The sequence below is a fragment of the Hyperolius riggenbachi genome, chromosome 3 (assembly GCF_040937935.1).
Source record: "Hyperolius riggenbachi isolate aHypRig1 chromosome 3, aHypRig1.pri, whole genome shotgun sequence".
NCBI classification, from domain to species: Eukaryota; Metazoa; Chordata; class Amphibia; order Anura; family Hyperoliidae; genus Hyperolius; species Hyperolius riggenbachi.
In genome coordinates, this window is record NC_090648.1 from 194,947,757 (window position 1) to 194,958,996 (window position 11,240).

General features: G+C 40.0%; 1 protein-coding gene across 3 annotated transcripts in view; it reads left to right on the plus strand.

Moving 5' to 3' along the window:
• TEX9 (testis expressed 9) overlaps positions 1-8,447 on the plus strand; it is a 64,516-nt gene extending 56,069 nt beyond the window's left edge. For all 3 annotated transcript variants that reach the window (XM_068275498.1, XM_068275500.1, XM_068275499.1), the window contains one exon: positions 7,727-8,447. In XM_068275498.1, the coding sequence (XP_068131599.1) occupies positions 7,727-7,801 (75 nt within the window). In that variant the 3' untranslated portion in view covers positions 7,802-8,447. The remainder of the gene's footprint in view (positions 1-7,726) is intronic.
• Positions 8,448-11,240: the final 2,793 nt, after the last annotated feature.

Consider the following 11,240-nt stretch of genomic DNA (forward strand, 5'->3'; position numbering starts at 1 on the left):
GTTACTGAAACAAACTTCTAGCTCTGATTTACTTATCTACTATTATTTCATGTAATGGTAATTATCATCCATGGAAAGTCATTGCTAAGAACACCCTGTGAACTGAAGCCAAATATTGCATTATCAGTTGGTGTTAGTTAATCCACAGCAACCTGCTAATTGTTTTGTGCTTTCAAAAATGTTTTATTGAGACCATAAAAGAAAAAACACCAATGCAGTGAAAACACTTAATAAGGTTAATTCATTATCCATATCGCGCTGCAACAGCGCAAGTTAAATCTTCTTACGTGTGCTTATTAAACTAGCACAACTTAATTATAGTGCAGGCATGCTACTGACAGCGTAGCGTGCGTTCCTTAGCAACGGCAGCTCCTTGTAAGTGCCGCGCAATAGTGACGTATCGCTACAGCGATACTTAACTAGCGTGCCTGCTTCTATGTAAATTTACATAGTAGCGGCCGTGCTAGTGAACTATACGTCACTATCAAGGAGGGGTTGTTGCTAAGGAATGCAATCCACGCTGCCAGTAGCGCGTAGCATGCCTGCGCTATAATTAAGTAGCGCTACTTTCATTAGCGCGCATAAGAAGATTTAACTCGCACTGTTTCAGTGCGATAGGGATAGTGAATCAACCCCCATGTAGCATAGTCAAAACAGTGAACATTTTTTTTTCTTTCCAAACATCTGTGAAACAGGTTAAACAAAGATGTGCAACAAACCAAACATCAAAACTATAACCACAATATATTATACCAACAAAACTAGTATAAATGTCTACTCTAGGGGAAAAAGGGTAATGATGAAAAGCCCGAAACTAAATCCATAATTGGAATTGAATATCAGGAATGAGTAATTAGAGAAAGAACTAGTTGTCAGACTGCTCTAGTAGGTGGATCAGGTGTCTTGTGCTTGTTTTTAAGAGGACATCGAGACAACTAATTGTTTTTGTAACAGAGACCGCTAAGTTCTGTTTAATATATGAGCATTCTTCATTTTTGTTTCCTCTTGATTTATCATTCACTGTTCATCCTATAAATTGCAGAACTGATCAACATGTTGGTCCTTTATTAATAAAGTATGATGATGATAATAATAATAGCAGCTACTTATGAAATACAATTTTGTACTGCAAAAAAAGAAAAAGTCAACAGAGGTTTAAATAAAATCTCACAAGTTGTTGTAGGCAGTGATGGGCGGGGACTATGCCAGGGAATGTGACATTTGACTTGTCCAAGGACAGCAACAAGTAGCTAGGACTTTGTGAAGTGAATCCCATTGTCATAAAGGATACATTTGCCTATTGTAAAGCCGTTTATTTGCATGATTTTTTTACAAGCTGTTCCTATGGCATACAGGGAGGGAGAGTGTATTTTATGTGGGGAAAAAAAAGGAGAGAGACTGAGGATGACACTTGTAGCTGAACATAACCACGCATAGAGTAGGCTTCTCATTTACCACAAAAATTATACATACTATATGTTAGACTAATAAGGGAAAGATTAAAGGACAACTGAAGTGAGAGGGATATGGAGGCTGCCATATTTATTTCCTTTTAAGCAATACCAGTTGCCTGGCTGTCCTGCTCATCCTCTGCCCCTAATACTTTTAGCCAGAGATCCTGAGCAAGCATGCAGCAGATCAGGAGTGTCTGACATTATTGTCAGATCTGACAAGATTAGCTGCATGCTTGTTTCTACAGGGAGAGCAGAATTATTAGGCAAGTTGTATTTTTGAGGAATAATTTTATTATTGAACAACCATGTTCTCAATGAACCCAAAAAAACTCATTAACCACTTGCCGACCGCACACTCCTACCGTGCGGCGGCAAAGTGGTAGCTGGAGGACTGCCTCCCTAATTAATCAGGAAAGGCCGCTCGCGCGAGCGGCCGTTTCCTGTTAGATCACGGAGCGGGTCTCCGTGAATAGCCTGCGAGCCGCTGATCGCGGCTCGCAGACTAAATGTAAACGCAGGAGACGTTTGTCTCCTTTGTTTACATTGAACGGCGCTGCTGCTACAGCAGCGCCGTAAGGCAGATCGGCGATCCCCGGCCAATCAGCGGCCAGGGATCATCGCCATGTGACAGACGGCAGCCTGTCACAGGCTGCACAAGACGGATAGCGTCCTGTGCAGCCCCGATCACCAGGGGTGAGGGGGGGGGGGAATTTTGCCGCGGAGGGGGGCTTTGAGGTGCCCCCCCGCAACACCCAGGCAGGCAAGAGCGATCAGACCCCCCCTGCACATCATCCCTATAGGGGGGAAAAAGGGGGGGGTGATCTGATCGCTTTGCCTGCAACCTGATCTGTGCTGGGGGCTGCAGAGCCCACCCAGCACAGATCATAAAAAACCACAGTGGTCCTTAAGGGGGGGTAAAGGCTGAGTCCTCAAGTGGTTAATATCAAAGCTGAATATTTTTGAAAGTGGTTTTTAGTTTTTTTTTTAGTTTTAGCTATTTTAGGGGATATCTGTGTGTGCAGGTGACTATTACTGTGCATAATTATTAGGCAACTTAACAAAAAACAAATATATACCCATTTCAATTATTTATTTTTACCAGTGAAACCAATATAACATCTCAACATTCACAAATATACATTTCTGACATTCAAAAACAAAACAAAAACAAATCAGTGACCAATATAGCCACCTTTCTTTGCAAGGACACTCAAAAGCCTGCCATCCATGGATTCTGTCAGTGTTTTGATCTGTTCACCATCAACATTGCGTGCAGCAGCAACCACAGCCTCCCAGACACTGTTCAGAGAGGTGTACTGTTTTCCCTCCTTGTAAATCTCACACTTTATGATGGACCATAGGTTCTCAATGGGGTTCAGATCAGGTGAACAAGGAGGCCATGTCATTAGTTTTTCTTCTTTTATACCCTTTCTTGCCAGCCACGCTGTGGAGTACTTGGACGCGTGTGATGGAGCATTGTCCTGCATGAAAATCATGTTTTTCTTGAATGATGCAAACTTCTTCCTGTACCACTGCTTGAAGAAGGTGTCTTCCAGAAACTGGCAGTAAGACTGGGAGTTGAGCTTGACTCCATCCTCAACCCGAAAAGGCCCCACAAGCTCATCTTTGATGATACCAGCCCAAACCAGTACTCCACTTCCACCTGGCTGGCGTCTGAGTCGGACTGGAGCGCTCTGCCCTTTACCAATGCAGCCACGGGCCCATCCATCTGGCCCATCAAGACTCACTCTCATTTCATCAGTCCATAAAACCTTAGAAAAATCAGTCTTGAGATATTTCTTAGCCGTCTTGACGTTTCAGCTTGTGTGTCTTGTTCAGTGGTAGTCGTTTTTCAGCCTTTCTTACCTTGGCCATGTCTCTGAGTATTGCACACCTTGTGCTTTTGGGCACTCCAGTGATGTTGCAGCTCTGAAATATGGCCAAACTGGTGGCAAGTGGCATCTTGGCAGCTGCACGCTTGACTTTTCTCAGTGCATGGGCAGTTATTTTGCGCCTTGTTTTTTTCCACACGCTTCTTGCGACCCTGTTGACTATTTTGAATGAAACGCTTGATTGTTCGATGATCATGCTTCAGAAGCTTTGCAATTTTAAGAGTGCCTCTGCAAGATATCTCACTATTTTTTACTTTTCTGAGCCTGTCAAGTCCTTCTTTTGACCCATTTTGTCAAAGGAAAGGAAGTTGCCTAATAATTATGCACACCTGATATAGGGTGTTGATGTCATTAGACCACACCCCTTCTCATTACAGAGATGCACATCACCTAATATGCTTAATTGGTAGTAGGCTTTTGAGCCTATACAGCTTGGAGTAATACAACATGCATAAAAAGGTGATGTGGTCAAAATACTCATTTGCCTAATAATTCTGCACTCCCTGTAGTGTTATTCAGGACACTACTTCAGCCAATTAGATCAGCAGGGCTGTCGGGCAACTGGTATTGTTTAAAAGGAAATAAATATGGCAGTCTCCGTATATCTCTTACTTCAGTTCCCCTTCAAACTGTGCAGAGGATGTTTATTGGGTATATGTGATTTTCTTCCTCATTGGAGTATATTTTTAAACTAGAACAAACACAAAAAAATTGCCTTTTAGTGGCCCACATATTTGAGCAACAGTCTGTATGCATGTTGGATTATTATGGCTCTGTACAAATTAACAAGCTGACACATCATTGCATGCCATTGGTTCTGGAGGTGTGTTTAGCTTCTAAGGGTACAATGGTTAATTTGCATATACTCAGCAGTGTTGCACTGGGAGGCATCTCATGCTCACTCCAACCTGAATTATCGCAAATTCTTTCTGTTTTAAGAAAGCAAACTTTTGTTTTTCTTAACATCTTAGTAAGGGGGCTTTTAGGACCATTGTAGTCCCTTACACACTCCAATGAGTTCTGGGACACCATGAGCTTGCTGGTTAGTCTGTACCTCTCGGTGTTACAAGCCCTACTGCATAGATGTGTAGTAAGGAATCAAAATGCTCAAAACCCCCTTCCAGTTCGACTAGTGGATGCAGGATCTGGGAAGCCAAGCCAGTTCAGGAATATGCACAAAAGGATCCGCAAACCAACGGTAGTAGAAAATGCTGGTAATTCTTTATTCAGGAATTCCACAAGGCAAGTATAAAAATCACAAGGTTCAACTGACGCGTGTCGGGCTTACAATCTGCCCTTAGTCATAGTTCATATGACTAAGGGCAGATTGTAAGCCCGACACGCGTCAGTTGAACCTTGTGATTTTTATACTTGCCTTGTGGAATTCCTGAATAAAGAATTACCAGCATTTTCTACTACCGTTGGTTTGCGGATCCTTTTGTGCATATCCCTACTGCATAGAGCCAAATTAATCCATGCCATGCACTGATGAGGATCAAACAATCTGAACCAGTCTGTATGCATGTTTGATTATTCTGGCTCTGTACAAATTAACAAGCTGACACATCATTGCATTCCAGCGGTTCTGGAGGTGTGTTTAGCTTCTAAGGGTACAATGGTTAATTTGCATATATTCAGCAGTGTTGCACTGGGAGGCATCTCAAGCTCACTCCAACTTGAATTATCGCAAATTCTTTCTGTTTTAAGAAAGCAAACTTTAGTTTATATTTGAGTTAGAGCATTAATATTTTAGTATTGCAAAAAGGTGCAGTATTGTCATTTATTTATATAGGGCCAACATGTTTTGTGATGCCGTGCAGATATTTCATAGATAAATTACATAGACAAACAAGGGTATTGTTGAACAAGGCGCATTTGTATACAACATCTTGTGCTAAGTCAGGAAATACAGCAATACCGAACTACAATAGGAGAGATCCTCCTACAACCTACCTGCGCTGAGACCCTCTAAACAATCTTGGACTTTAATGTCAAAAGGAAAACAAATAAACAAAGGTGGACAAAACTAAAATGCTCACTTGTAATACTCCCACTGCTGACGCTAAACAGCCCGTACATTTTGGTTCCAATATAAGCCCCACTTTCTCAGATACTAGGGTATCAACATAAGTAACCGCATTGATAACATGTACAAATGGAACTGTGACCAGGTCATACCCAAACTTATGCAAGACCTAGTTCCATGGCACTCCTACTCATTATCATGGACAGGCCACATATCAGCGGTCAAAATGACCCTCCTCCCCAGAAAAACATAATACTTCCGTGTACTCCCGATACTCCTAGTTAAAAATGACATCCTAGCCCTTCAGAAAAAAAATTTCTCCTTCAGCTGGGCTCATCATGTTTGAACTTTAAATGTAGTTTTCTTCTCTTTTAGACAGTATTATATAAGGAAAATCAAGAGTTATAGTCTTTAGTCTTGTATGCAAAGTTTTAATCAAATACTAAAACAGTCCAATCAGTTTACACTACTGGTGTTATAGAATTAATTAAAAATTTAAAACCTGCCTGTTTTCTTGTTGCCTGCTTGAACTTAGAATTTGCAGCCATTTTGTTATTGCCTGGGGGGAACAAAGTACAAGTAACACCTGTCAGTATATGGTAATCAGAGAGTGCAAAGTTCTGTTCCAATTCAGGTGTTTTCTGTATTTGCTCTAAAAATATATTTGCCTTACAAGTTCGTCCAAGGGCCATTTTTTCACATAGAATTCCCACAGGCCTCTGAAAGCTAAAACAACTTTCTGCTGCACTACAGGCTGGAATAACTGAGCTGTAAACCATATTTACGCTCTGACCTCTTTAAAGCTGCAACACTTTTATAAATGTGTTTATTTACTTTGTACAGATGGCGTGGAACATTAAAGAATGCTGTATAATGGTTTGCTATTTTTCTCATGTAAAAAGTGTCAGACTTGCAGATAAAAACATTACACCTGCTTGTTTTTCTTTTCTGTTCACAGTTGTCTTAAAACTGTCGGTCCTATTAATAACAAAAACTAGACATTCTTGTATGGGCTGCATGGTGGTCTTTTTACATTTTTTTTTACAATGAAAATATGTTACACGTTATTTCTTCTGTGTCTTGCCACCTAAGTCAGCTAGCTATAGGGAAGAATGAAAACATAAGTCTTATAGAATCATGTGCCCAAAGCTAGTCATACACTGGGAAAGTGATCAATCTACCTACCACCTTGCATAACTTGACCGCAGTCTGATTTTAGTAGCAATATGATCGATAATTAATCGGAGCATCATCTCCAGTAGTTTTACTTTGCTTAAAGAATATTTGAAGTGAGAGAGATATGGAAACTGCAATGTGTATTTCCTTTCAAACAAAATCAGTTGCCTTTCAGTCTTGCTGGTCATCTGCCACTAATACTTTTTTGTTATAGACTTTGAACAATCATTCAGATCAGATGTTTCTAACTGAAGTCTGACTAGCTGCATGCTGGATTAGCAACATGCTTGTTTTGGGAGTGTAATTTAGAAACTACTGCAGCCAAAAAGATCAGTGGTACGGCCAGGCAACTGGTATTGTTTAAAAGGAAATAAATATGGCAGTCACCATGTGGTTCTCACTTCAGGTGTACTTTAACCACTTGAGGACTGCGGTGTTAACCCCCCATAGTGACCAGGACATTTATTACTGCTGTAAATATTGAATTTTTCATCCAGGTTCTGGTCTTCCTGAAGGACTTAACGGAAGGCAGGAACTTAGCTTGCTATCTTTTAATTGCTTCTTTAAGATAAGTAGTAGCAGTAGGGTATTGTACTGTGCTAGCCATCAGTAAAAGCAAGAAGTTTTAAATCTGGATGATACCATTTATTGGCTAACTAAAAAGAATAAGAATAAGCAAGCTTTCGGCTTTGCAGCCTTCGTCCAGCTTAAATCCTGTTTGCTTGCAACATCAAAAGGGAAAACATAGATTTTAAGATGCTTTAAGTGAAACAGAACATCTAAATGGGGTGAAAGGTTGTTAGCTGAGATAAGGATCCTTGTTTACACCATGCTCCCAGACCTGTGAGTTGGACTGACACAGAGGTATCGTAAATTCTGAGTTCACAAGTTTAGCTATACAGGCTGAGAAGGAGTTTAAATATCATCAGCCTCATACCAATATAAAAAGTGTTTGTCCTTATTCAAGCCCTTGTCCACTGCTTTGATTTAATTTATACATTTTATTAAGATAAGTAGTTGATGGATGTATACTTCATGGATAGCTCGTGTAATTGGTATTAAGTGAATCATATGGTCGCTCGGAAAATGTCATAAATATACCTCTTGCTTTTGAATGCTATAAGGATTAGTTTGATAGCGATTTTCTGATGCAGTTTCAACTCTGTTTTGTTCCGCAGATGCATATTGAAGCAGCAAAGATGCTTTCTTTCACAGAAGAGGAGTTTATGAAAGCATTGGAGTGGGGAGTTTAACTTCAGAAGGGACAATTTATAAAAACTGGATAAATACAGACATATTTGTCTGCCTGGATCTGCCTTCAACATTTGCAACGTAAATAGAACTTGGAGCAGGTTGTAATCTGTGGAAACAAAGAAGACACAATGGCACAAAGCTGAAGTGGATCTGACCTACACTGTATAAGTCATAGCCTTACTTAGCAGTCCTCTTTGAAAAATGTTCCTTTTCTAGGCCTTGGTTGGATTATTGGATTCCTGAAAATATCTGGGTTGTAAGGTGTATGCGCATTCTTGACCAACACCCCCCTTGGTTAAACCATGTATTGCAGTGAATCCATTACAGTTTAAGGGCTGGTGCACACCACAAGAGCTTTTTAAACGCTAGAGATAATGCTTTGGGGGATTTTCACAAAATCCCATTGCTCCAGTGTGCACACACACATAGGATAACATTAGCAGAAGCTTTTAAAATCACAAAGCGCTCAAAAAGCTCTTCTGGTGTGCTGGTGTGCACCAGTCCTAAGGCATGTTGAAATATTATTTAATCATTTTTGGAGTATAAAGCAGTTTGTAAAAGGTAGACGTTGTGTATGTATTTCTTATTCATTGTCCAATAAAGTGTTACTGCCGCAAGTTGAGTGCAGTACAGAATTCTGAAGAATTTGAGTTGATTAAAATCTTCACCTGATTGCTGATCTGCTCCTCTAGCAATCAATGACTAGTTGGCATAATGCAGAATAAGGAATTCATTCGCTTGTAATGGCATAAGCGTTCACTGACTAGTGGAAGGACATAACAGGGAAGGTAGCCCACTAGTAGCCGATGACATATGCAGCCCTCCATTATAGGATTTTGGGGAAAATGAATGCTGTTTGACAAGCATTCTGAGTTGCATTTAATTTGTGTGTAATGTTCCATATGCAGACTTTTCTGTTTTCCTGAATTTGGAGTCGATTTTTAACTGCTTTGGACTGAAGGGGAGACAGACTGAGACCAAACATATTGTGAATGTACCTCTAAATGTTTAATCATCTTTAGAGATTTCTTTTGATTCTGTTTCTATTGTCTGTGTTCCCTTGGGGCAGAGTTCCCTCCTCTTTCACCTGAAAAGCAGGGAAATCTGGGTGGCATAATGGATACCATGCAGCAATGTAGATATTTTCCCTAAATTTGTGTAGGTTTGCTCCAGGCAGACTTTTTTCCTCTCAGATCATAAAAACATGCTGAAAAGTTAATTGGAGATGCGGATTGTGAAATGACTATGCACTAAGCCCCTTAAAGAGGAACTGTAACTAAGGATTGAACATCATCCTAATCAGTAGCTGATTACATGGCGAATATCAGTTATTTCTTGATTTTCTATTTTTTAACTTCTCACTTTGCAATGTATTGACTTATTTTTCCCCTTTTTGCTAAAGTTCCTCTTTAAAGCTCAACACACACCATACAATCTTGGTTGTACAGATTTACCAAATCTATGTAGTATAAGGGCCAACAGATTGAAAATACCTGGAATGATTGATTGTAAGAAAGTGGTAAGATTGTACAACCAAGATTGTATGGTGTGTGTTGAGCTTAAGGACTAGATCATTTTTTTTTTTATGTTTGCACAGTCAGCTTGACCAGCAATATTGTTATTTCTTATGACAACAAACTGATTTTTGGATTGTGGTTTGAAAAATCCAGTTAGTTTAATACTTGCCAAAGTAGAGGGAATACTCAGGATAGTATAGAGCAGGGGTGGGCAAACTTAGGCTGTGGGCTGCATTCCTCTAGAATGCGGCCCACAAACCTCTGCTGTTCTCCCTTCCTTCCGTGCAGAGTTGCGAGTGTGCAACACTGATGGGTTTCTCGCAGGAACAACTCTTCAGAATTACTTGCTAGTTCAGAGGATGAGAGCATTGCTACCACGCATGTACAAGACCAAAAACACATGTGCAGTAGTAGTGTACTTATTCCAACTACTACGGAGCTACTTGGGAGCACGAGTAGTTCTGAAGAACTGTTTGATCGAGTAGGTCAAACAGCTTTACCGGCGCACAGGGGTGGAAGTAAAGGAATTTCCACTTCTACAGACATGTCACTCAGATACTCTGTAAAAACAAATTTAAAAGTTTCTGACAGTTTGGCATTCATATTACAGCTATACTAATAAATTGTAAACTGAATTGTTAATATAGCTTTCTACAAATCTTATGTGTGGCTTAATTTTCCATGCTTACCATGTGTGCCTTACCTATGTATGTACATTTATGTTGTGTTGCTGCTTTTTCAAGCATAAGTTGGTAGAGCTTCTGCAATATATTAAAACTAGAAATTTGTTTGGCTGATTTTTGTGGTCCACAAATGTGATTTGGATTCTACAGCAATTACAGATCGAGGTAAATTTAGGACAGAGAACTACGAGTGTGAAGAGTGGTGACCAAAGTGGTCTCACAAGTTCAAAGATAGATGTTTGTTATGTGTTGTCAAAGTTCAAGAGGATAGTCTGGCACTGAAAGGAGAAAAAGTGGCATAGGAACCAGGAGGACAAATAATATACACAGTTCAGCAACACTGATTGCTACATTTTTTTTCTTAGCATTATTAATGATACATGACCACATTTGCCATGTTGAAGTTTTGTGCATTCCGCAGCTCACAAATGTATTTAAATGGAAAGTACAGCATTGCTCCTGGCTTGTAAACCTCTTGAACTCACTAAAAACCTAGTTATCATTACAAACAGACAAGCCACATAATAGCATACAACAAAAATGTATTAGAAGAAAATGATAGTGATTACATTTACTAGACCCAGTAATAGTGGAAAGAATTTAAAGAGACTCCGTAACAAAAATTGCATCCTGTTTTTTATCATCCTACAAGTTCCAAAAGCTATTCTAATGTGTTCTTGCTTACTGCAGCACTTTCTGCTATCACAGTCTCTGTAATAAATCAATGTATCTTTCCCCTGTCAGACTTGTCGGCCTGTGTCTGGAAGGCTGCCAAGTTCTTCAGTGTTGTGGTTCTGCTATGAACTCCCCCTTCCAGGCCCCTCTGTGCACACTGCCTGTGTATTATTTACATTAGAGCAGCTTCTCTCTTATCTTTTACAAGCTGGATAAATCGTCCTCTGAGCTGGCTGGGCTTTCACATGCTGAGGAAATTCAGACACAGGCAGAGCTATTTGCAGGAAGAAAAGAGCAGCCTGAAACTTCAGTGCATGAGAGATGCAGGGGGAAAGAAACACACAATGATCTCTTGAGATTCAAAAGGAAGGGTGTATACAGCCTGCTTGTGTATGGATGTGTTTTCTATGTGTGGACATACTGTACATCAACCTACTTCCTGTTTTGGTGGCCATTTTGTTTGTTTATAAACAAACTTTTTAAAACTGTTTTTAACCACTTTTAATGCGGCGGGGAGCGGCGAAATTGTGACAGAGGGTAATAGGAGATGTCCCCTAACGCAC